This window comes from Pleurodeles waltl, chromosome 4_2, assembly GCF_031143425.1.
Source record: "Pleurodeles waltl isolate 20211129_DDA chromosome 4_2, aPleWal1.hap1.20221129, whole genome shotgun sequence".
NCBI classification, from domain to species: Eukaryota; Metazoa; Chordata; class Amphibia; order Caudata; family Salamandridae; genus Pleurodeles; species Pleurodeles waltl.
Window position 1 is genome coordinate 561,212,950 of NC_090443.1, and position 26,970 is coordinate 561,239,919.

Below are 26,970 nucleotides of genomic sequence, written 5' to 3' on the forward strand. Positions count from 1 at the left end.
GGCACATACTTATGAGCAATGGGGCCCTGCCTGGCAGGGTCCCAGTGACACATAGACTAAAACAACATATATACAGTGAAATATGGGGGTAACATGCCAGGCAAGATGGTACTTTCCTACACTGGCCGCCGGGCTGGAGATTGAAGTCTTCAGCCCGGCGGTCATTACCGCTGTGGCAGTCAGTGTGGTACATTGGCGGTTTGGCTTTTGCCAAACTGCCAATGTCATAATATGGAGAAAAGTACTGCCAGCCTGTTGGCAGTACTTTCCTCCGTATTAACCCCAATCGCCAGGGTCATAATGATGGCCTAAGTCTGGCAAAATTTCAAAACCATGAAGGTGTATTCAATATATAAAGTGCAATACAGAGGCCAGAAATAATGATTAGTCAAAATGCATAATATATGAAAATAGTATAAGGTTTAGTCAAATGAAGAGAGTCTGACATGAAGTCAAGACTCAGAGTAAAAATATTCCTTTTCCCAAGCAGAAAACAGGCTGACATGGGTCTGCTCTCAAAAGACTCCTGGCAAACCATACAGACTTACCTCCAACTTTGTGGTGTCTTATAACAAATGAAATATGCAATAAAAATCATAGAGTCAACATAAAATGAACTAAAGGTCGCAAGGCTCAACCAATTGTTCTACACGATTAAAAATAGCAGCCCATAACGCCATTTTAATACCTTCCTCTAAATGAAACTTATTATGGTCTATTTGGACCTAATATCATTAAAAGTGTTATACAACTCTAGTAACATACAAACCAATAACAAGGATATGAATGAAGGGGCATACAAGAGAAAAGGCAGAAAAAACCTTGAATTTTTACAACTCATAAGGAAAGCTTCCATTAGAATGCTAGGAGAATATCATGGCAATACAGAGGACCCTATTTTGAGTTTGATGGATGGGAAACCCCGTCTGCCAAACTCCCAACAGGGTGGCCGACCCCTACACGGTGACCTCCCCGCCAGTGTCATTAAGAGTTTCCCGCTGTAGGAGGCTGGCCAGGTTTGTAGTGGGTACCTTGGGTACTTACACCTTATACCAGGTCCAGTTATCCCTTATTAGTGAAGTAGTAGTGTCCTAACAGCTTAGGCTGATAGAGGTAGCTATAGCAGAGCAGCTTAAGCTGAACTAGGAGACATGCAAAGCTCATGCAATACCACTTATAGTTACACAGTACTTATATACAAGTAAAGACAATACTCAGTGTTACAAAAAATAAAGGTATTTATTTGGGTGACACAGTACCAAAAATATCTTAGAGGCAATACTCCTTCTGAAGGTAAGTATTATACACAATATATACACTAGACACCAAAATTAGACAAGTAAATAGTCACAGAGCAATGCAAACAATAGGAATTGCTAAAGAATGTAATGGGAGAAAATAGGTCTAGGGGCAACACAAACCATATAAGAAAGTGGAATGCAAATCACAAATTCCCCCCAAGACAAGTGTAGTGTGTGCAGAACCACTGGGAGAGTAAGAATACAGTAAAGGTAAGTAAATTACCCCACCCTAGAGCCCAGAAAAGCAGGAGTAAAGTACTGCAAGTTTACTTAGGAAACACTACACATCGTAATTGAGATTTTGCAGCAACCAACCAAGTCTGCAAACGACAACTGCTGGATTCCTGGATCTGAAGACCTGCAAAGAAAGAAGACCAAGTCCAGAAGTCGAAAGAAGTTCCAGGAAGGACAGGATCCCCTGCCAACCCAGAAGAGGGTGCAAAATAAGAGTCCCTGGTTAGTTAAAGACTGCAGGAATTCACCCTAGGAGGATGCCAGCGGGTTCCTGCATGATGCAAAGGATGTCCCACGATGTGAAGATCGTTGCAGAAGAGATTTCGTGTTGGAAATCACCAACAAGCCTTGGTTATGATAAAAGTGCGTTTGCATCAAAATGGCGCAGGATGGTCCCACGAGTGACCCGGGGGCCTCAACTCTGTGAGGAGGAAGAGGGAACTCTCAGCACTTCAGAGAGCCCTCAGGATGCCTGCCAGCACCCCTGGGATTCCCAGGACATGGGGACTAAGGAGGTGCAAAATGCGGTTGATGCGGCATAAACAAAGGACGGTCCCACGCCGCCGGAGAACAACTCAGTGAGTTGAGCGTCACAGGATGGAGTGCTGGAGACCTGGGCCAGGCTGCGCACAAAGGAATTTTGTAAATGGTGCACAGAGGCCTCAGGAGGTGAAGAAGATGCAGTACACATGGGTACCATCGCTCTCAGGGAAGGCAAGGCCTTACCTCCTTCAAATTGCGTCAGCAGGACCTCAGGACAGTCTATGTCGATGTTGTCCACCCTCTGTGTCCTTAGGAGCATGCTTGTTTCTGTGAGAGGAGTCCAAGGGTACCGGTGGTCGTCTTGGAAGGTGCCTGCTGCAGCAGGGGAGTGACTCCATCACCCCACAGGAGATTTTCAGACCTTCTAGTGCAGGATGAAGACAGGGAGTCCCCAGAGCGTGCACACCATGGAAACTGTTGCAGTTGCTAACTTGGAGCTGAGGTTGCAGAAGAAAAGTATCCCTTGTGGAATCTTTGTTGCAGTTACAGAGGTTCCTGGAGCAGGCTGTGGTTGGTCCGAGGTCAGAGGATGATGAAGTAGTTGCAGAGTATTCCTGAAGGAAACTTGCAAACATAGGCTACAGAGAACCCACAGGAGAGACCCTAAATAGCACTGAGAGGGGGATTGGCTACCATATCCTGGACCTATCAGGAAGGGTCTCTGACGTCACCTGCTGGCACTGGCCACTCAGAACCCCCCAGAGTGCCCCCACTCCTTGCAAAGCAAGATGGCTTAAGTCTGGGACACACTGGAGGAGCTCTGGGCACCACCCCTGAGGTGGTGATGGACAGGGGAGTGGTCACTCCCCTTTCCTTTTCTAGTTTCGCACCAGAGGAGGGGACCAGGGGTCCCTGAACTGGTGTAGACAGGTTTATGCAAGGAAGGGCACCATCTGTACCCTTCAAAGCATATTCAGAGGCTGGGGGAGGCTACCCCTCCCCACCCTGTAACACCTATTTGCAAAGGGAGAGGGTGTAACACCCTGCTCTCAGAGGAAATGCTTTGTTCTGCCTTCCTGGGGCTGCCCAAACCCCAGGAGGGCAGAACCCTGTCTGTGAGATGGCAGCAGATTTAGCTGCAGTGCAAGCCTCAAAAAGCTGGTTTGGCAGTACTGGCGGTCCATGGTGGAGCCCCCAAGATGCATGGAATTGGCTCCCCACTACCAGATTTGGAATGGGGGGACAATTCCATGATCTTAGACATGTTACATGGCCATATTCGGAGTTACCATTGTGAAGGTACATATAGGTATTGACCTATATGTAGTGCACACGTGTAATGGCGTCCCCACACTCACAAAGTCCCCGGAAATGGCCCTGAACTGTGTGGGGGTACCTTTGCTAGTGCAAGGTTGCCCTCACACTTAGTAACTTTGCACTCAACCTTCAGCAAGTGAAGGTTAGACATATAGGTGACATATAAGTTTCTTAAGTGCAGTGAAAATGGCTGTGAAATAGTATGTGCACTATTTCACGCAGGCTGCAATGGCATTCCTGTGTAAGGGGATATCTGAGCTCCTTATGGGTGGCAAAAGAAATGCTGCAACCCATATGGATCTCCTGGAACCCCAATGCCTTGGGTACCTAGATACCATATACTAGGGATCTACGAGTGGGGGTCCAGTGTTGCATTTGAAACTGGTAAATGAAGTCACTGGCCCACAGTGACAACTGTAAAAGCAGAGAGAGCATAAGCACCGAGGTTCTGGTTAGCAGAGCCTCAGTGACACAGTCAAGCACTATACAGACACACACATTAGGCCAAGAACTATGAGCACTGGGTCCTGACCAGCAGGATCCCAGTGAGACAGGCAAAAACATACTGACATACAGGTAAAAATGGGAGTAACATGCCAAGGAAGATGGTACTTTCCTAAACCCCCACCCAAACGAGGGACAAAAAGGCTAACTTTGCCCAGATGAGTCTTCATTGTCTAAGTGGAAATATCGGGAGAGTCCATCTGCATTGGAGTGGATACTCCCAGGTATATGTTCCACTGTATAGTCCATCCCCTGTAGGGAAATGGACCATCTGAACAATTTAGGGTTTTCACCTTTCATTTGTTTAAGCCATAATAGAGTTTTGTGGTCTGTCTGGACAATGAAGTAAGTCCCAAACCATGTAGGGTCTCAGCTTCTTCAGTGCCCAGACCACAGCAAAGGCCTCCCTCTCTGTGGCAGACCAACGCTTTTCTCTAGGGGTCAACCTCCTGCTAATGAAAGCAACAGGTTGATCCTGGCCCTCTGAGTTCAGTTGTGATAATACAGCCCCTACTCCTAATTCCGAAGCATCTGTTTGAACAATGAATTTTTTGGAGTAGTTTGGGCTCTTTAAGATAGGTGCAGAGCACATTGCCTGCTTAAGTTCCTCAAAAGCTTTTAGACAGCTAGCTGTCCACAATACCTTTTTAGGCATTTTCTTACTGGTGAGGTCATTAAGAGGTGCTGCAATGGGGCCATAGTTCTTAATGAACCTCCTGTAATACCCAGTGAGACCTAAGAAGGCTCTGACCTGGGTCTGAGTTGTAGGGGGAGCCCAGTCCATAATGGTACGAATCTTCCCCTGAAGTGGTGCAATCTGTTCTCCACCTACCAGGTGGCCCAGATAAACCACCTTTCCCTGCCCTATCTGGCACTTTGAAGCCTTGATAGTTAGGCCTGCCTTTTGCAGGGCCTCCAAATCTTTCCAGAGGTGGACCAGGTGATCATCCCAGGTGGAGCTAAAGATAGCAATATCGTCCAAATGTGCTGCACTAAAAGCTTCCAAACCTTGGAGGACTGTATTCACCAGCCTCTGAAAAGTGGCAGGTGCATTTTTCAAACCAAAGGGCATCACTGTGAAGTGCTAATGCTCTCCTATGGTAGAAAATGCAGTTTTTGCTTTAGCATCTTCTGACATTTTGATCTGCCAATACCCTGCTGTGAAATCAAAAGTGCTTAGATACTTGGCAGATGCCAGTGTATCTATGAGCTCATCTCCCCTGGGTACAGGGTGAGCATCTATTTTGGTTACTGTATTGGGACCCCTATAGTCCACATAAAACTTCATTTCTCTCTTCCCCTTTTTGCTATGCAGTTGGGTACAGGCACCACTGGGCTAGCCCAGGGGCTATCAGAAGGCTCAATAACTCCAAGGTCTAACATTTTCTGAACTTCTGCTTTTATGCAATCTCTGACATGGTCAGGTTGCCTGTAAATTTTACTTTTGACAGGTGTCTCCAGTGTCAATTGTATGTTCACACCAAGAAGTTGTACCAGGTGTGAGTGAGAAGAGTTCAGAAAACGGATTAAGGAGATTTTTACAGTCTTCCTTCTGCTCAGCAGTAAGGCAGTCTTACAGAACCACTCCCTGCACTAAACCATCAGTTTCAGTGGTGGAGAAGAGATCAGGGATAGGGTCACTCTCTTCTTCCTGTCCCTCATCTGTAGCCATGGGCAGGGTTAAGTCAGCCCTGTCATTGTAAGGCTTTAGGCAATTGACATGAAGCACCCTAAGGGGGCTTCTGGCAGTGCCCAGGTCTACCGAGTAGGTGACCTCACCTTTTTTCTCTACAATTAGATGAGGTCCACACCATTTGTCCTGGAGTGCTCTTTGGGGCCTCAGGCTCCAATACCCACACCTTCTGTCCTGGTTGGTACTCTGTCAGGACAGCCTTCTGGTTAAACCATTGCTTTTGGAGCTCTTGGCTGGCCTGAAGGATTTTGCTGGCCTTTTTCAGGTACTCAGCCATTCTACTTCTCAGGCCAAGTACACAGTCCACTATGTCCTGTTTTGGAGCTTTTAAAGGTTGTTCCCAACCCTCCCTAACAAGAGCAAGGGGACCCCTAACAGGGTGACCAAAGAGGAGCTCAAAGGGGCTGTAGCCCACTCCTTTTTGGAGTACCTCCCTGTAGGCAAAAAGGAGGAATGGTAATAGGAAATCCCATATTCTGAGTTTTTCAGAGAGTCCCATAATCATACCTTTGAGACTTTTATTAAACCTCTCAACCAGTCTATTAGTTTGTGGATGATAAGGGGTGGTGAACTTGAAGGTAACACCACACTCCTTCCATATTGCCTTTAGGTATGCAGACATGAAGTTACTACCTCTGTCTGACACTACTTCCTTAGGGAAGCCCACCCTGGAAAAGATTCCCAGGAGGGCCTTTGTCACTGCAGGAGCTGTAGTGGTCCTTAAGGAGATAGCTTCTGGGTACCTTGTGGCATGGTTCACCACCACAAGGATAAATCTATTGCCAGAAGCTATTAGAGGGTCAAGGGGGCCAACAATATCAACCCCTACCCTCTCAAAGGGCACCCCAACCACTGGCAGTGGGATCAAGGGGGCCTTTGGGGTACCACCAGTCTTGCCACTCGCTTGGCAGGTGACACAGGAGCGACAAAACTCCTTTGTGTCTTCTGACATATGGGGCCAGTGAAAATGTCGAACAAGTCTGTCCTATATTTTACTCTGGCCTAAATGCCCAGCTAAAGGGATGTCATGATCCAGAGTTAGGAGGAATTCCCTGTACTGAAGGGGGATAACCAGTCTTCTGATAGCACCAGGTTTAGGATCCCTTGCTTCAGTATAAAGGACATTATTCTCCCAATAAATTCTGTGTGTAACAGTGACATCACCATTTTGCTGCTTGACAGCTTGCTGTCCGAGGCACTCTAATGTGGGACAGGTTTGCTGTGCCACACTCAGCTCTTCTCTGGCAGGCCCCCTGCACCCAAAAGCTCAGCTGTATCAGCTTCCAGCTCTTCTGGTGTAGGTTCTGCACAGGGAGAGAATTCCTCTTTCTCAAAAGGGGAATCATCTGTGGAGGAAGGGATAGTGACCAGGGTTTGCCATTCCTACCCCTAGTTTTTGGGAGCACTTGGTCCATTGTTCCAGGCACCAAGTTTCCCTGTCCCCTTTGCTTCTTGGCCTGAGCCCTGGTAAGAGCAAAGATATGCCCAGGAATGCCAAGCTTTGCAGCATGGGCCTCCAACTCCACTTCAGCCCAAATTAATGAAGTCTCCAAATCATTGCCTAGCAGACATTCTACTGGTAAATCAGTGGCTACCACAACTTTCTTTGGACCAGTAACCCCCCCCTCCCAGTTGAGATTCACAACAGCCATGGAGTAGCTTACAGTGTTGCTATGGGCGTCTGTCACTTGGTACAGGTGACCAAGTAGGTGCTGCTCAGGGGCAACCAATTTGTCCATCACCATGGTGACACTGGCACCTGTGTCCCTGTAGACCTCAAGCTGAACACCATTAGTCAGGGGTAGCTGCTTGTACTTATCCATTTTAAGGGGACAAGCAACTAAAGTGGCTAGGTCAATGCCACCATCAGAGACTAAAACAACCTCAGTGATTTCCATAACTAGACCAACCCCAACTACATTACCAATGGTGAGCCCAGCTACACCCTTTGACTGGCTATTAGTAGTGCTCTTCCCACTACCATTGCTATTACTAGGGGCACTAGTTGTTGCAGTTGGGGTTGTGGTGGTGAGAGGTTTGGTGTTTCTTTTTGCACAATGAGGATCAGTTGCCCAATGGCCTTTGGCATTACACATATAACACCAAGGTTTCTTATCTTTGTGAGAGGAGGATTTGGACCCACCACCCCCAGGGGATTTTTGTGGGCCTGATGAAGACTCTGATGATTTTTTATCCTTGTCCCCACCCTTCTCATGTGACTTACCATCCTTCTTCTTGCCATCCTTGTCACCCCCTGTATGAGCTTTTCTGCTCACCCTTGTTCTGACCCATTTGTCTGCCTTCTTTCCCAATTCTTCAAGAGAGGTCAGGTTTGAGTCCACAAGATACTGATGCAACAAGTCAGACACACAATTATTCAAGATATGCTCTCTCAGAATCAAGTTAGATAGGCTTTCATAGTCAGTCACCTTATTGCCATTTAACTAACCTTCTAGGGCCTTCAGAGAAGAGTCTACAAAGTCTGTCCAGTCCTGTGATGACTGCTTTCTGGTCTCTCTGAACTTAACTCTGTATTGTTCAGTGGTTAAGCCCAGACCATCTGAAGTGCACCTTTAAGAATTTGGTAATTATCTACATCATCCTCTCTGACAATAAGAAGCCTGTCTCTCCCCTTGCTAGAGAAGGATGACCAAAGGATAGCAGTTCACTGTACATGAGGGACCCTCTGAACTTTACAGGCCCTCCCAAGTGCAGCAAACCACTTATAGATGTCATCACCATCCTTGTAAGGAGGGACAACTTTGTGCAGATTTCTAGAATCAAATGAAGGTTCCTTAACATTTGTATTTCTAAAACTGCTGATGCTACCATGGGGAACTAACCTCAAACCCTGCCTCTCTTTCTCCACAGCCAGGGATTCCCTGTCTAAGGCCAACTGTAGCTGCATTAGCCTTAGTCTGGCCTCCTCTAACCTCAGCTTTCTGAGTTCCCTATCTAGGGACTGGTCCTCAGAGTTAGAATTATGTGAAGGCTCTGAAACAGAGGTAACATGAGAGTGTGCAGAGGCAGACCTATCTCTAACAGGGGCCACTCTAGTGACCTGGCCTCTAGGGATGAAGGGAGCCCTACTTGTGTGTGAACCCTTCCCACTACCAGTTATACTAGGGGGCTTATTGACAGATAGGTCTGTGGAAGTAACCACCCTAGGATTGTCATTCTGCTCCTCTGAGCCTTCCTGGTTGGAATCATCTTCTACCTCGTCCCCGGGCCAGTGCTGAGTCCTTGGTCACCTGGGAGGAGAAGATTTAAGAGAAACTCCTTATTGGGTTTCTTTCCAATCCCTAAACTTCTTTCAATAGAGACCCCTCAAACTTTTAAAGTTAAAATTCTCATATGTTGTTTTCACAACTCTAGGGATAGCATCTATGGAAGACATTTTGAAAGAAAAAAGTTTAGGAATGTGAGTAAAATGTTATTAGAATAACAGAGCTAACATTTTAGAGAAAAGAAAAAAACTTTTCAAGACTCTGTAGAAACTTTTGCAAAGTTTACAGAACTTTTTAGAAAGTTAGAAAATTGTTTCTAGGTATATATTATATATTCTAAGTATTGGAGCAAACTTTTCTTGTGAAAAGCACAGTTAACAAAGTGGTAAAGCAATTGCAAGCACTTATCCCACCGCTGCACCTCCAACGTTGGAGGCTGGCCAGGTTTGTAGTGGGTACCTTGGGTACTTACACCTTATACCAGATCCAGTTATCCCTTATAAGTGAAGTAGTAGTATTATAGCAGCTTAGGCTGATAGAGGTAGCTATAGCAGAGCAGCTTAGGCTGAACTAGGAGACATGCAAAGCTCATACAATACCACTTATAGTTACACAGTACTTATATACAAGTAAAGACAATACTGAGTGTTACCAAAAATAAAGGTGTTTATTTGGGTGACACAGTACCAAAAATATCTTAGAGGCAAAACACCTTCTCGAGGTAAGTATTATACACAATATATACACTAGACACCAAAATTAGACAAGTAAAGAGTCATAGAACAATACAAACAATAGGGATTGCTAAAGAATGTAATGGGAGAAAATAGGTCTAGGGGCAACAAAAAACATATACTAAGAAAGGGGAATGCGAATCACGAATTCCCCCTAGACAAATGTGGTGTGTGCAGAATTGCAGGGAGAGTAAGAATACAGTAGAGGTAAGTAAATTACCCCACCCCAGAGCCCAGAAAAGCAGGAGTAAAGTACTACAAGTTTCCTTAGGACACACTACACCTTCTGATTGGGATTTTGCAGCAACCAACCAAGTCTGCAAACAACAACAACTGCTGGATTCCTAGACCTTCAAAGGAAGGGGACCAAGTCCAGAAGTCGAAAGAAGTTCCAGGAAGGACAGGAGCCCCTGCCAACCCAGAAGAGAGTGCAAAAGAAGAGTCTTTGGTAAGTTGAAGACTGCAGGAATGCACCCTAGGAAGACGCCAGTGGGTTTCTGTATGATGCAAAGGATGTCACATGATGTGAAGATTCTTGCAGAAGTGATTTTGTGTTGAAAGTCACCAACAAGCCTTTGTTACGTCAAAAGTGTGTTTTGTGTCAAAATGGCACTGAAGGGACCCAGGTGGGACCTGGGGACCTCAACTCTGTGTGAGGAGGAAGAGGGGGCTCTCAACACTTTAGAGAGCTCTCAGAATGCCAGCCAGCACCCCTGGGAGTCCCAGGACATGGGGACAAAGAGGTGCAAAATGCAGTTGATACAGCACAACAAAGAAAGGTCCCACGTTGCCGGAGAACAACTCAGCGAGTTGAGCGTCGCAGGATGGAGTGCTGGGGACCTGAGACAGGCTGTGCATGAAGGAATTTTGCAAATAGTGCACAGAGGCCTCAGCAGCTGAAATAGGCGCAGTACACAGGGGTATCATCGCTCTCAGGGAAGACAAGGTCTTACATCAGCAGGACCTCAGGGCAGTCTGTGTCGATGATGTCCATGATCTGTGTCCTTAGGAGCATGCTCGTCGCTATGAGAGAAGTCCAAGGGTACCATTTGTTGTCTTGGAAGGTGCCTGCTGGAGCAGGAGAGTGACTCCATCACCCCACTGGAGATTTGTTTGTCCTTCTGGTGCAGGATGAAGACAGGGAGTCCCCAGAGTGTGCACACCATGGAAACTGTTGCCTCAAAAAGCTGGTTTGGCAGTACTGGGGGTCCATGGTGGAGCCCCCAAGATGCATGGAATTGGCTCCCCACTACCAGATTTGGAATGGGGGGACAATTCCATGATCTTAGTCATGTTACATGGCCATATTCGGAGTTACCATTGTGAAGGTACATATAGGTATTGGCCTATATGGAGTGTACACGTGTAATGGCGTCCCCACACTCATAAAGTCCCGGGAAATGACCCTGAACTATGTGGAGGCATCTTTGCTAGTGCAAGGTTGCCCTCACACTTAGTAACTTTGCACCTAACCTTCAGCAAGTGAAGGTTAGACATATAGGTGACTCATAAGTTACTTAAGTACAGTGAAAATGGCTGTGAAATAGTGTGTACACTATTTCAATCAGGGTGCAATGGCAGTCCTGTGTAAGGGTTTGTCTGAGCTCCTTATGGGTGGCAAAAGAAATGCTGCACCCCATATGGATCTCCTGGAACCCCAATGCCCTGGGTACCTAGGTACCATATACTAGGGACTTATAAGGGGGGAGTCCAGTGTGCCAATTGAAATTGGCAAATGAAGACATTGGCCTATAGTGACAAATTTAAAAGCAGAAAGAGCATAAGCACTGAGGTTCTGGTTAGCAGAGCCTCAGTGACACAGTCAAGCACTATACAGACACACACATTAGGCCATAAACTATGAGCACTGGGGTCCTGACTAGCAGGATTCCAGTGAGACAGGCAAAAGCATACTGTCATACAGGTAAAAATGGGGGTAACATGTGAAGGAAGATGGTACTTTCCTACACTCACTAGGTCAGTGGGCGGAAACCTGAGTTTCCGCCCATTGGCCTAGTGGGAAAGAGGCTACAGCATTGTCTCCGGCTCATAATTGAGTCAGCAGCAATGCTGTAGCTTGCAGGGTTAGACAGTAAACATGGCAATGGTGCTGGCCAGGGGGGCCCCGGCACTGGCCATACCAAGTGCACGAGCAGTGCATGGGCCCCCCTGGAGCCCCCTACACCCGTTCTCCACCAGTCTTTTCATGGCAGTGCTACAGTCATGAAAAGGCTGGCGGGGATCAAGGTCGTAATCCCCAGACAGCGATGCTTGCAGTACTGCCCTGGTGGATTAGGACTGCCCCCAACCTCCAGACTGCCGAGACCCCTGATCCTGGAGGAGCTCACGGTCCTCTGGTGTTCCAACCACCAAGGTTCTAATGTGGTGGTCAGACCACCGTACTTGTGACGGTCCGACTGACATCTGCGAGTCTAGCGGTCTGGTGTCCACCAGACTTATAATTTGGCCCAGAGTGTTTAATTAGTGTACCTTTTGCTACCTGCTGTGAGAGGAGAAATGAAAACTGGCAGCATGGCTGAGTTGAGATTAAAGATGGAGTCAAACTCAATTTGGGCCTAGAACAGAAAAGATGATTTTTAAAGTGCAGATGTTTTGTTTCAAATGTAAAATATTCAGGATACTTGGAAAAAATTATTTATTAAATTGAAAAAAACATGAACACATCTTTATTATTATTGACTATAAAATAAGGGCATGGATATGTACAATTACTTTTCCATATTGCTTTTCATTTACTGTTGTTTGCACAAAGATTATGCAATGAAATCAATGTTTATACATATATCTATGTGTATGTATAAACATATTTGAATGGAAATATATGTGTTTTATATATATAAATATATATATATATATATATATATTACATATATGTATGTATATTTAAGACCTAGGGCCTAATTATGAGTCAGGCTGTCACTAGACTGCCAGACTTGCAGTGGCGGTTAGGACCGCTGCTGCTGCTGTGGCGGTGTCAGACCGCCAGGTCACCGCAGCCTCGCCGGGATCGGTGATCTCAACGGGTTGACAGTGGGTGCAGGTCGTGATCAGCCAGGACAGCACTGCATGCAACACCACCCTGCTGATTACAACCTGATTCTCCACCAGTCTTTTCATGACGGTTTCACCGCCATGAAAAGGCTGGTGGAGGACAGGTGCAGGAGGGCCACAGGGACACCCCAGCACTGCCCATGCACTTGGCATGGACAGTGCAAGGGTTCCATTGCCCAACACCCTCGCAATGCTCACTCGATTACGAATACGAGCCAGTGACAATGCTGCCTCCACTTTTCCATTGGGATGGCAGGCAGAAACCTTGGCTTCCTCCAGTCAGCCCACAAGCAATGTCATAATGGGCCTGGTGGGGATGTAGCCAGTAAGTTGACAGCCTCCCCTTCGACAGTTCGGTGGATGTGTCATCCTGTCTGCCAAACTCATAATCAGGCCCTATTCAATATCAGTTTCTATTGAAAAAGCATTTTTTTACTTGCCTATATCCATGGCGTCGGTTGACAAATTTTCATGACATTTTTCAAATAAATTTGCCCCTCACGTGAGCTGCTGTCTGGAAATTTTTGGGGTGATCCGTAAAGCATGGGAAGTGAATAAGGGAGGTCCCCCTTAATTTTTTCTTAGGGATTTTGAACAACGAAAGTGCCCGACAGAATCACTGGACAGAATTACACCAAATTTGGCAGAAAGGTAGCTCTTAGTCCAGAAAGTGGCCTTTTTGTTGTTTGGTGTAAATCCATTCTGTATTTTTTTTTAGTGATTAAAGAAAAAAATCATTTGTATATATAGGGATGGAAAGGCTTTCCAAACCCTCCCAATCACATGATGAGATCTGATTGGCTGATAACACTTCAACAAGGAAGTGTTGGCAGCCATCTTGGGACAGCTTCAGCCAAATCCCAGAAAAAAGTAAAAAATAAAAAAAGGAACTAGGGTAGGAACACTCTGAATCTTTAGCTCTGGTGCTGGGGTCCCAGAAGGACCCCCAACAGAGCAAAAAAGCATATATTTCTTTTAATTTCAGCAGATGTCATGGCAGATCCGCGGATCCACCGACAATTAAAAAAAGTGCAGGGTCCCATGCCTGTGTTTTTTAGGCCCTCTGGGGGAGGGCAGTCCCGGGGGCCCATGGGCATTGAAATTATCAATGCGGGGGGCTGCCCAACCCCCCTGCTGCCCAGGGTTCCACCACCTCCCCAAAGCTCTATTCCAGCTTATTGAGGGTTGACTGCCTGCTCCCCTCCCCCTCCGCAGCCCCAGGGACCTCCATTTCCCCAGAGCGACAATCTAAGAGTGAAGAGGGTCAGTTTCAGACCCCTGAGCCACTGTGACCACCACCTCCCTGGGGCACTGCTCATTGGAGGGGGGAAGTGTGGTCCCCTCAAGGAGCCAATAATAGCCCTGGGGACAGTCACCCCCAGGGTCGGCTCCGGCTATGTCCAGGTGGGCCCACCCCAGGAAATAAGTGAAGGGATCATCAAATTCAACGCTAGATTCCTTTCTTGCCCGAGCAGTTGGGGTAGTTGTGAAGGAGCTAGACCTGGCTGAGAGATGGCTTTCACTGGAAATCAGTGACCCACAACGACTGCCATCCAATGTTGAGGTCTTGGAGTCTTCTGTAATTGAAGACGGGCCGCCAACTGTAGGTCAGGGGGCTCTATCCACATCTCCCCCAGTACTGGGGAGAAACGGGTTCGAGGACTTACCAAGGAACAGTAAGAGGATTTTGTCTTATTCTACGGTCAATGGCAGTACCCCCCTACCCAAGAGGAAAAAACGTTTGAGGAAACCCGGGAAAAATCGAAAGTGGCATTATTAGAAATTTTGTGCTGTTCTGATACCCAGGAGGGCACTGATGTAGAACTGTGCCTAGCTCCCGGTTTTGAGATTCTTTTGCTAAAAATTAGGGAGCTGATTGAGGCAAGCTTGGTCCAGATAAAAGATAAACTGCAGGCCCTGGAAACTGCAGTAGCCCGTATGAGTGGCAGGGGAGGGCCAGGTATGGTATCAACTAACCCCGGGCCTTTGGATCCTGCGTGTCAAGTCCCACAGACAAGAAGGAGATTCTGTTGGAAGATAATCCGGGAGCTCAGGAGAGAGGTACTTTACAGCCCCTGTATTGCTCTGAGCTAGGGATCCCGGCAAAGGGCATAAAGATGGCCAGTGCAAATGTGTAGACAGATGCAAGGGATACAGGCAGACTTGGTGATGGAGGAAGATTTTGGAGTGGGCCTGGTGAGAAAGCAGTGACATCCCAAGAACAGAGGCAAAAATTCACACCCTGACAATGGCCTCCCACTTCTCCGCTTGAAGCTTCCTCCTGATTATGCCTCCTAAGTGAATCCCAGGATCAACTAAAAAACAAGACAGGACACTGGTTGGGGAAAAATTGTGACTTTAATTGTAAGGATTTGAGATATATTTTGTTTGTTAGAAGGATTGGGGGAGTGGGCCCCCAGGCAAAGGAAGGTATGGGGGAAAAGCAAAGGAAGGTATGGGGGATTGTATCATTGTGAATTGCAGATATCCAGAGTTGGTACGGCGACTTCTCTTGACATGTTATACGTAACCCCAGGCAAATGGAAAGATTGGTATGGTCCCCCTGGGCTTCTTCTACTGTATAGGCATAGCCGGCCCATAGATAGATGTCGAGCTAGGGGGTCCGGCAATCTGCAGAAGAAGTCGCACTCGCCTAGATTGGAACATAGCATCATCAGAAGCCCTTATTTGGAAGAGATTGACTGATGGTATGAAGGGGGGTTACTGGTTGCACATGAGGAAAGAGGTAGGGTAGATCCAATGTGGCCCTTAAATGCAGCCTCAGGCATGGGAGGGATGGGTGAGGTAACCTCCCAGACCTGTTTAATTTCCTGGAATGTGGCAGGGTATGATACCAAGCTCTAAGATGGGCAATGGGTTAATTTCATGGTAGAGCATGATTTTATTTTACTTCAGGAAACATGGTCAGAAGGAGAAGCGATTTGGGATGGATTCCAAAGGTTTTCAGTTTCGACTTAGCAGTATTTTTGGCAGCCAACCAAAAAGGGGTTTAGTTACTTTGGTTCGGTCCTCTATGATAGCGAAAGCATACAGTATAAACTGTAACTATCGGGGTCTCCTCATTACATGAGTAGTCTTTCCAAACAAGTATAATGTTTTTCTGGTAAATTTCTACAATGCAGTATGGGACTCCAGATGCCAAATAGGGGACCTTTTTTCAGTGTTACAGATATTGAGGGGAAGAGTGGAGGTGTGTGGTATGGAATTTTGTGCCATCATTTCTGGGGTCCTCAGTGCGAAGATAGGGGGGTACTATACAGTGGTGAACGCCTTCGAAATGGATAACAGTGTGTATGTAACTGAGGCAACACAGGATGTAAGGGGAAGGTCCCTCATCAAGGGGATACAGAGTCTGGGATTGTTGAATATATGTGACCTGGAGTCTGTAGGTAAATCTGGGGAAAGAGGCTAGGATGACAGTTTTTGTATCTCCTGCACTGAGAAATCTGGTCCAGCATGGTAAGGTCATAATGCAGTATCTTAGTGACCATAACCCTCTTACGATCTCTATAAACTTCCCATAACATGTGCAATCCTGTGTTCGGATGGCCGGTAGCTGTGAGAATAAAAAAGGAGAATTGGATGGAGACAGGCATACATCCCACAGGTAGTGGAGAGGGTAGTGCGCCAAAATCTAACTGTGAGATCAGGGATCCTCCTGGCTGAGTCCCCCCAACCGGAGGATGTTATGGTGGCGGTGACCAGAATAAATGAAGCCAGTAAAGAGTGTATGCTTAAAATTGAAAAGCCCACTCCTAAGCCTCACGGAGGTTGATTCAATAAGCCCTCTTAGGAGGTGAGGAAATCCCTGCAGAAGGCTTTAAAGGCACAACCGAGAGATAAAGTTTACGTGAACAGTGCACGAGCACAGTATAATGCTGTCTTACATGAAAAAAAACAGCAGCTCAAGAAGCAGGCCTAGGAGGATCTAGAACGTGCGTTGCACACCAAAAATTCATCCATGTTCTGGAAGATTGTAAATAGGGGTACCTTTGGGACAGAAACAACTGCTAGACTGGGCTGTAATGTTCTACCTGATGTCAGGGTGAGCCATTTCTGCAGGGTTTTCTTGGGGGGTACCCTGGGTAGGAAATGGATGAGCTACATGGACATACCCCTGACCTGGTGATCAGATGTACTCTTGGTGAGGTGTGGGGGCTATACAGGACAGCTCTTGCCATAAAGCATCGGGCCCAGCTGCCATTCCTATGGACCTATATAAATGCTGCCCTCAGTTGTGGGCACCCATATAGCTCAATGTCTTAAATGCGGCAGTTAGTGTAGGGATCCCCTCTTCTTGGAAATCAGCGTGCATTGTCCCAATTTATAAAAAGGGAAACTGGAGTGATCCAAAATCCTACCTCCCAATCTCACTCCTAGACTCCTCAGTGAAAATCTTGGGGCGAATAGTTTTAAGACGCATTGAGGATTGGATGAGTGGCAATGATGTGCTGAGTAAGGTTCAGTATGGCTTTAGGGAAGGGCTTGGAACCCAAGAGCAGTGTTTAAATCTGCTTATGCTGATTGGTAAATATATTCAGGCGAAGAAGTGTACCCTGTGCCTTGCCTTTATGGATCTTAGCTGCGCATTTGACAAGGTGAACCATAGTAAGTTACTGGAAAGGCTAACCTTGATGGGCTTGGAGCCCCAAATTGTAGAACTGCTCCGTTATTTATATTTAGGAACAAATGCAACTGTGAGGTTGGGGGTGGAGCGAGAAATTCACTGAATCTTTTGGGTTTAGAAGGGCTGTGAGACAGTGGTGTGTTCTGGCCCCCACCCTCTTTCTTTTATATACAAATGGGCTACACAACTGTCTGGTGGAAAAATTTAAGGATGTTCCCAAAATAAGTGAAAAGAGTATCCTGGTCTTTACATATGCAGACGATGCGGTACTTATGGCCGGGACCATGAATGGTGTCCGCAAGGTGGTTAGGGCGTATGATAATTTTATGTCTGACTTGAACTTGGAGGTAAATAACAGTAAGTCACATTTCATGGTTTGTGGTAATCCTAGGAGCAAAGTGGGTGCGGTAAAGATAAATGGCAAATGTATTATCGGTGTACAGGAATTTGCCTATCTGGGGGTAACATTTGATGATAAGGGTTAATGCTGCTGTAGGAGCTACCTTTGAGTTTGCCTCAGGAGTGGGGAATAAACCCATACAGCCCCTGCTTAAGGTATGTAGTCAAAAATGCCTTCCAATATTAACGTATGGGGCAGCACTCTAGGGCGGTTCAGGAAGTAAGGCTCCCCTGAGAGAGGAAAATCGCTTCTGCAGAAGGCTATTGGGTGTGAGATAAAATACCTCCTGCTTCTGCATACATGAGGAACTGAATTTGGAGTTCATAGACAATGCTATTAAGATGCTGCCCTTTCTGCTGTGGATCTCAGTTTGGTCAAATGAGTGTGCCTTCCTAAATAGGGAAATTCTGCTTGACTGTATGGCTTGTGATCACACTTTAGACATTCCCTGGCTGTCTTATATAAAGGAACTTGCTGCATCTCTTGGTCGCCCAGAAATGTTTAATGCCCCAGAGTGTCCAACACGCTCTGATATCCGGTGTGCAAGAGGGAATCTTATTAATATTCTATGAGCCAATAAGGAGGCAGTGGAATTAAAGAAACAATCAGTGAGGGATTTCCTGATATTAAAGATGTTGATGGGGCCAGAGCTGTATCTCTTGACGATACAGAATGTATTGGAAAGGACACTCATTTCGCACTTCTGCTTAGGAGTAATTAGATGTAATTTGTGTTTCGCGCTTGGACAATATGACCTGAAATGTATACAAGTTTGCCCCTGTGATGGGGTGTCTGCACATTTTTTGCTCCATTTCACCTTGTTCTGCGATTTTTATGCATCTTTTAGGCGACAATTTGTATCCGCCTTTCTGAGGAAAAAGAGCATTCTGCAGTATCCCCCGGCTTTTGTGTGGCTGCAAATGGTCCCTGATGTGCTGGTATGCCGGGGGTGGGGTCTTTTTTAAACCATAACTTGGCAGAATAGCGTACATTTGTAACAATTTATAGGATTTTATTTATTGAATTTTGGTTGTAAAATGAAATGAGTAGTTTTTAAAAGTTTTTATTTATGTACATCTTTAGCTTGTTTTGATTATTATGTGTTGTGTATTTATGTGATCTATGGTTAATACTATTTAACCAAATAAGGAAAGATTAAATGTTAAAGTAATTTATTTCAACTTTTTAAATATATATTTAAATTAATTTAATGCAAAAAATTAAGCATAATTAAAAATAAATGTTCTTTCATGAACTTAATTGTAAAAACTATTTAAAATTTAAAAATAGTTAACTTATTTTAAATTATATAATTATAAAAAAGCTCCATTAGGTTGTATTCTTTCTTCAATAAATCTTGAAAAAATGATACATTAATATAAGTAAATTAATTAGATATTTAATTAAAGTTAAGTTGATATATAAAATACACTTGTAGCATCAATTTACATCAATATTTAATTGACATTAACATTTTATTTACAGTCATATTAAAAAAATAAACATATTTAAAAATATTGTTACAATTATCTTCAAGTTTAATAAACTATTGCACTTTTTCTTATAGTAGTTTTTTTCTTATATTTGTCCATAGAGAACATTCTGTCCTAATGGCGGATAACTCCCTGAATATATATGAAAAAGTAAAACATTAATTAAACTTGAAAAACATGAGTAAAATATTTCTATGTGAAGTTTAATGTAAGTTCATGATATATACTTTTTATGTCTAGAACAAAATGAAAACCCCTACAGCTAAATTCACCTAATTTTAATATAACATTCAATCATTTTGAGTAAAGTAAAAAAAAATATTATGCTGACATTACATTGAAGAAAAGTCAAACTAAAGGAAAAAAACAGTATTTGTTTCTTTTTAAAAAAAATAGTAAAAGTGGTATATATAATTACATAAAAGGAATTTAAATATATTTTAAGTAAATAAAATAAATTACATGTTTACATTTAGATTATTCATATATTTTGAAATAAAATAATACATGTTTTATTTTTATTTAACTTTTTAAACATGTAATTATATTTATTTATACTTTTAACTATCTTAAATAATTGCATTTATTTTAACAATATTTTTATAGGGGTTATTGTTAGTCTCTATCTCCTTTATTTTCTATGGGACATTGTTACAATACCAGTGGTTTGATGTGTGCATTGCCTAACTTACTCAGCTCTGAGCTAGAGTACATTTAGTACTGTTTTTGGTCCTTTTTGACTGTAGTAACTTTGAAAGTCCAGTTTGTGAATAGCAATGAGCTTACTCCTTTGTGGGTGAGTGCATGTCACTTCCTAAACCCTCCCATAGCCCTTACTAATTCGTTCCTTACACTTCACAAAATCCCTTCCATTTACAACTAAATATGCCTTTTTCTCCTGATCCCTTTCACATTTACTACAAAGTAGTAAACTTACATGTGTAAAAAAATAGGTAGAGTTGGAGATTTGCACTTGTAGGCTTGCAAATTGCATTTTGTAGTAAGTTAGTACAATTGTATTACTACTTCACATACTACAAAATGCAGTTTGTGAATCAGCCTATATTATTTATTTATTAGAATAAGGTAATGTTAATATATGCCTTTGCATACAAGTCATCGTTCATGTGGGGTAAGCACACATAAATTGAGCATCAAGCAGTCAATCACATGGCCATTTTATTTTTACTTGACTCACAAACATGTTTAATAATCATTTAAGCTTACAAATGTTGTTTGCATTCAACAGGTCTCCCATCATATTTGTGAACAGAAGTTTACCTCTGTGGGGATTACAGGTAATATTCATTTAAATATTTGTATTGTGTATTTTTGTTGTCAGTGTGCATCGTGTGCCATGACCATTGTTGTTTTTTTAACAAATATGCAAAAATGGTAGGAATTCTAGTAAAATATTAAAATGTTATAAAATGCTCAGGTCTTGCCACTTCAGAAAAAGTGAAAAAGTGTCAATGTGACAAAAGCAGCATGAGCATTTTCAGGCAGGTCAATTCTAACTTTTTAAAAGTTATTTTCCATGTATATTTATCAAAAATCCAACTTACCTTTGAATTGGGTTTGTAATTAATATAACAAACACTGGATGAATCATTTCTGTAGCTTATGCCACTTTGTGATTTTGCTTTTGAAAATACAGCAACATGTTAAAAATTTCATAGGCGGTACGGTCTGACAAACTTTTAATAGATTGACAGAAACTGCAGGGATGGTGGTTCCTTCTATTGTTAGATGTCAAATGGGTTGCTAGAAATCTCCAAATTTGGCAGGCAGAAAACAATCTGTGTGGCGCTCTGCCATATTGATGGCTAAACTTCTGGTCAACAAACCCTAAATCAGGCACATAGTTCTTTCTGTATAAAGCAACAAATTACATATTTCTATTTTAATTTGTAATCTATCACTATACAATCTGTGTTGACAGGCGAGCTACTTAGATGTAAGTATTTTATAGATCACACTGAAATGGCAAGTTACTGCTTACGTACACCTTCACAGTATCTCTTCATGACGATTTTGGCCCTTTACTTACTCATATGTATATTTAATCCGCCTATTGGAAATGTGGCCTGTTGCCTAAAGACCACCATTCAAACAGGAACATGTGCAGGATATTTTTAACTTGGAAACCGACCTGATTATGAGTTTGGCAGATGGGAACACCCATCCACCAAACTCCAGAAAGGGTGGCTGCTACTGTAGTGACGATTTCCCAGCTGGCCCCATTATGTCTTTTTCTCTGGGCTGACTGGTGGAAACCAAGGATTCCTGCCAGTCAGCCCAGGGGGAAAGGGAGGCAGCATTGTTGCCGGCTCATAATAGAGCCTGCAGCAATTCTGCCACCAGCAGGGGGCACCAGCACCCTTCCTTTGAGCATGGGTAGTTCAGCCCCCCGTGGCCCCCTGCACCTGCATGAAAAGGCTGGCAGAGAACCAGGTTGTAATCAGCAGGGCAGCTTGAGTTCAGCGCCACCCTGGCTGATTGCAACCTGCACCCACCATTAGCCTGTCAAGGCTGAAGATCCCAGCAGAGACGGTGGTAGGTTGGCGGGGCTGGCTGCCAATCTTGTAATGTGGCGGTTGGACCACCACAACTGCAGCAGTCCAACAGCTAACGTGAATGTGGTGGTCCGAGGCCCATCCTATGCCAACAAACACCCACACTGCTTGAGCTCTCATCCATATCTTCAGTGCTTGATTGGGAAAGCTTGCCCTAACCAAATCATGTTTGCATGGTTGATGATCCTCCAGATCAAAGAATTGAACCCTAAATGTCACTCCCTTTTCAAGATTGCTAACTACAGGCTCTGTGGATACAAATCTGAGTCCTTTAAGTGTGTGCTATGCTGCTGTCCTGTGCTGTTGCACGCCTTGCATAGCTTATTAAAACCACTTTTTTAACCTCCAGAATTAGAACGTGTAATGAGACAAGGAATTTTGTCTTTACTATTACTGAGACAACTGACCTAGCAACGTTTGGCAAATATATCAGTCTCATACAAGAACTCCTTAAAGAACTTCAGAAGTCCAGCTAAACTTTGTCTGGAAAAGACAATACCTACCTCATCAAGCCTCATTATACTCCACAGTCAATCTATTGCTCTTCAATTATGACTTTTTACTGCTCTCTTTTGTATTGAACTTTTTAACTTCCAGCACTTCATCAGAGAGCAGTATTTTATAAGAATTTTAGCTACCACTAAGCACTTCATATTTCTGTGAAAATGCTTATGTTGCCACTATAACTTCAGGTCCTTTTCAGAACACATGCACTTACTGGATATCCTAGTTATTGCAGAGCACTTTATGTGTGTGCTGCTATAACTTCTGGTTCTTTTCTAGAGCATTTATACAACTTTTATGACATCTCCTAAGGTCCTGTCTAAGCACTTTACGCTCCCATGATCATGTCTATGTCTTTTGCTACAGCTCAAGGTCCTTTTTAGCACACATAACACATCTTCTTAGACACTTTTAATAAAGCATTTAATGTACCTTCTTTTGTTTAGTTTATTTATTGTAAAGCTTTCAATCTCTCTATATATAATGTAAAGATTTTAATTAATTACACAATAAAAATACAGTTGTGATAAGTGGCAGAACTGGTTTTAAGCCAAGTTCTGCTCAGGCAGTCTAAAGTATTTTTATAATTTTCCTGTTCTGCGTAAGTTATCAAATATCTGATTTCATCACTGAATTTGAATTTTGAATTTGGAGGTACCTATAAAGCCCATAAAACCTATAAGCACCAAAGCGCTGGACCAGAAGAAGACAATAATGAGGAAACTGACCCCAGCAAAAGAAGTCGATTTCATGGAGGCTTTATTTGAAAATAGCCAGGTTTTCACCTGCCTCTGGAACATCAGGTATGACTTTATGCTCCTAATGTTTTCCGGGAGTGAGTTCCAAAGCCCAGCAGCTGCCACAGAAAAGGCCTGATCTCACCACCTAACTTTCCTACTCCTGGATGTTTCCCACCTTTCTGTGTCCAGCCGATCGCAGAACACATCATTTAAAGGCTGCTCTCAAATGAATCCAGCCCTGAAGTTGAAGAGCCTTATGTGTCAAACGCAGGGCTTTAAAAAACACCTGATTCTGCACCAGCAGCCAGTGAAGGGATCTCAACCCTTCTCTGACAGAACAGAATTTTGGCCAAGCCAAAACCAAACGCGCAGCCGCATTCTGAATAGTTTGAAACTTGTTCTGTGAATACTTACTGAGACTGGATGTAATCAATGCAATGACAACCACAACTCTATGCTCTTTGGGGAGTAAAGACAAGATTTTCTTCAGGCTCTTAATAATCCATAAGCAGGAGCTAACTGTCTTATTAACCTGGATGTCCAATGTCAGCGCGTCGTCACAGGTCACACTCAAATGTTTTACTGTTGATGCTGGAACAGGTCTCATACCACAACTATAAAGCCACCATCAACAGGACCAAATTGCTCTGTCCATACCGAAGTTCAACATCTCTGTTTTCTCCCCATTCATCTTGAGACAGTTCTCTTTCACCCACTTGTTGACTTCTATCATGCACATCCTAAATTTGTCCGCCATCTCTCACCAGTCATTATCAATGGACACAATGATTTGAGTGTCATCTGCATAAGAGGACACCTAAAACCCAAAGGAGTACATCAGTTGAGCTAGAGGAGCCACAGGGGAGCTGAAAGGGTTGGCTCTAAAATCCCTGCAGCTAACTATGTGAGTTTTATCCTTTAGTAAGGACTCCAATGGATTCAGACCCACATCCCTCAGCTCTGCTTGCCTCAGTCCTTGTTCCAATACAGATGGAGAAATTGTATCACAGGCTGCGGACAGATCTAATAATACTAAAATAGCCATCCCTCCCTAGTCGACTTGCATGCAGATGGAATCATTAGTTACTATAAGTACTGATTCAACACTATGAGTCATCCTGATACCATTCTTTGAAAGGTCTAAAAGATAATTGTGCAAAAGATACAGGGTAATTCCAGATTCATGTGCTTCTCCGAAATATTGTCAGGAGCAGGAAGCAGTGTAATTGGTCGCAGATAGTTAAGATCACCTGGACCCCCATCCAGCTTTTTTTTAAAGGGATAACCATTGCATCCTTCCATTCTTGCAGGTACACCCTGACTCCAAGATGTGAGAGTATACCTTCTCCAGGGCTTCTGCCATTAAGTCCAGGACCAGCTGTAAGATCTTGGGAGTACAGGGGTCATTAGGAAGCATGAAATGATCCACCTAATAAAGACTTAGGCCCTCAGTATGAACATGGCAGTCCGTTCCGCTCCGTCGGTGGTAGAAACCGCCAACAGAGGAGCGGGCTGGACCGCCAAATAATGAACCAAACGAAACACACGCATCCCGCGCACCACCCACCGCCAGGAAAGGGGTCCCGCTGACGACGGCAGAGTCCGCCCACAGGCCGTCGGAAGGGCCCAACCCGCCCATCAAATTATGAACCACCATCCCGCCGCCAGTTTCAGGGAGGCAACCTCCGCCACACAAAGCCAGGCGGAAATGAAACAAATAGAAGGAAACACTCACCGGAGTTCCACAAAACGTGCAGCAGCAGCCATGGACAGAGAGCTGCACATCATGCCAGCTTGCTCCTTGCCATATATCTACACGACCGAGACCGCGGACGAAGACGACGACGGTAATTACCACAACCTACGACACAAGGGAGGAAAGGGCAAAGTTACATACCCACCCACTCCACCCACTCCGCAACGCCCCACCAACCCTTCCCAGCAGCACAAGTCAGATACCCCACACCAAGAGGGACGTCCCCGACTGAAGGCCACTGCAGCTTGGCCATAGTACATACAATAGCCACATACACATAAATAATTAAAACAAACACCAGGGTGGAACTGTGTGCAGCCCAAAGAGAGGCCACACAGAAACCTTAATATGTAGCTCACTGAGCAAAACAGTGCCAACAGGGCCAATGGCCAGTCCATATAAAGTCATTTGTCCTTGGCCACAACTGGCCACACCTGACTCCCACAAGTGCTGGGTACTCCACTGAACGGGGCACCATATGGGGATCCAGGCACCTCACGGAAGGGAGGCAGGGGTGGAGATTCCTGACGGGGGTGGGACTTAGACTTGTATGAGGAGGTTGGAGGGGGGGTGGGCTTCTCCTTTGAAGGGGGTGGGGGCTGTTTGGCTTGGGTGGAGCAGGATGCCTTAGGCTCTGAGTGGGCCTTCTTCTTCACCGGAGAAGGGGCACAGGAATGGGAAGGCTGAACCGGGGTGGGCTGGGATGTGGAAGGAGCGGAAAGGGCAAGGAGGTGGGCACATTTCGGGACAAGACGGGGTGGGCCAGTGGGTTCGAACAGGTCTGCACAGGAGAGGAAAAGTTTCTTGGGAGCAATTGGGGTGGTCGTGGATGAGGGCGTGGGAGTGGAGGCAGAGGGAGTGGATGTATGGGGTGTAGGTGTGCATGTAGTGGGTGTAGGTGACTGCTCAGTATGCTGTGGTGTGGTGGATGTCTGATGGGTGGGTGTCTTGGAGCATTTGAGTGTTTTGGGAGGTTGGGGGGTGGACACAGTGGGAGAAGACAGACAGCTAGTGTGGATGTATGTTGGGTTGGTGTATGCAAGTCGGGTGAGTGTGCTGCATGTGTCAACTACAGTGGAGGTGGTGAGTGCAGGTGTGGTGTATGGGGTGCATGTATGGCTGTTGTGGTGAGTGTAGGAAGAAGAGCAGTAGCAGTGAGTGAAGGTGCAGCGCATGAGGGTGTGGATGTAGTGGGGACAGACAGGCAGGCGGAAGAGGTGGGCACACTGGGGGAGTGGACGTTGTTGTGTGTGCAGGTGTCTGTTGGCTGTGTTAATGCTTGTGGTGGGAGGTGTGGTGCTTCTGTTTGGAAGTGTGCTTCTTGTGCGTTGATGTGCCTGTAAGTGGGTCGGATTGTGTGCTTTGAACGGGTGAAGGGAGTGGGGTGCTGGAAGGGGTAGAGGAGGTTGGAGGGGGGACGGAATGGCCAGGGAAACTGGCTGCCGTCAAAGAGGAGGCCAGAGCCTGAAAAGATCTCAGTAGGGCAGACGAGGCACCGTGAATGCCATCCAGGTAGGCATTGGTCTGCTGCACCTGAGAAGCCAGACCCTGGATGGCATTGACAATGGTTGTCTGCTCTACAGAGATGGCTCTCAGGAGGTCAATAGCCTCCTCTGTGAGAGCAGCAGGGCTGACTGGGGCAGAGGAGGAGGTGCCTGGGGTGAAGGAGACGCCTACCTTTTCGGGTGGGCAGGCAAGGGTAACTCGGTGGGGAGAAGAAGAGAGGGCACTGATGGTATGGGGGTGGCAGAAGGTCTCACTGTAGTGGTTTGTCCTCTAGGGTCCGCCACCACTGTAGGACCCCCATAGGAGGAGGTCTCAGAGTCACTACCTCCTGTGGTAGTAGCCTCCCCGTGGAAGTCCCCTCGCCCTCCCACCCACTGGTCCGCTGGGCGTCCGTTGTCTCTGCCTCGGAGGATCAGTGGGCCGCTGCATCCCCACTTGCCGGTGCCTCAGCTCCCTTGCCTGATGTGATGCTGTACCAGACCAGCACAAGAGAACAGGGATGGGGAGACAAAACAGGAGAGACACTTGTAAGTAGCTGAATGCTGATACACAATGGCCAGACATACACCTACCCATCAGACACACCCAACAGGCAGCACCGTGTGCTATGCCCATGGCCATGGCCCTGACTACAGAGCAGTATACTGACCTACATCCATATCCTGAAATTGTATTGGAGCTCAGGTAGGTGAAACCTGACAAGGACGCCCCTACACCCTTTGGGGAGGAAACAGTAGCTGGACACCAGTCAAATTCCCTGCTCTAAGCACCATGAGCCCTAA

The 26,970-nt window shown here is 45.2% G+C and overlaps 1 protein-coding gene across 2 annotated transcripts in view; it reads left to right on the forward strand.

The window, feature by feature from the left end:
* The window catches only part of KCNT2 (potassium sodium-activated channel subfamily T member 2), a 2,196,588-nt gene that overhangs the window by 794,582 nt on the left and 1,375,036 nt on the right, over positions 1-26,970 (forward strand). For both annotated transcript variants that reach the window (XM_069233351.1, XM_069233350.1), the window contains exon 5: positions 20,356-20,404. In XM_069233351.1, the coding sequence (XP_069089452.1) occupies positions 20,356-20,404 (49 nt within the window). The remainder of the gene's footprint in view (positions 1-20,355; positions 20,405-26,970) is intronic.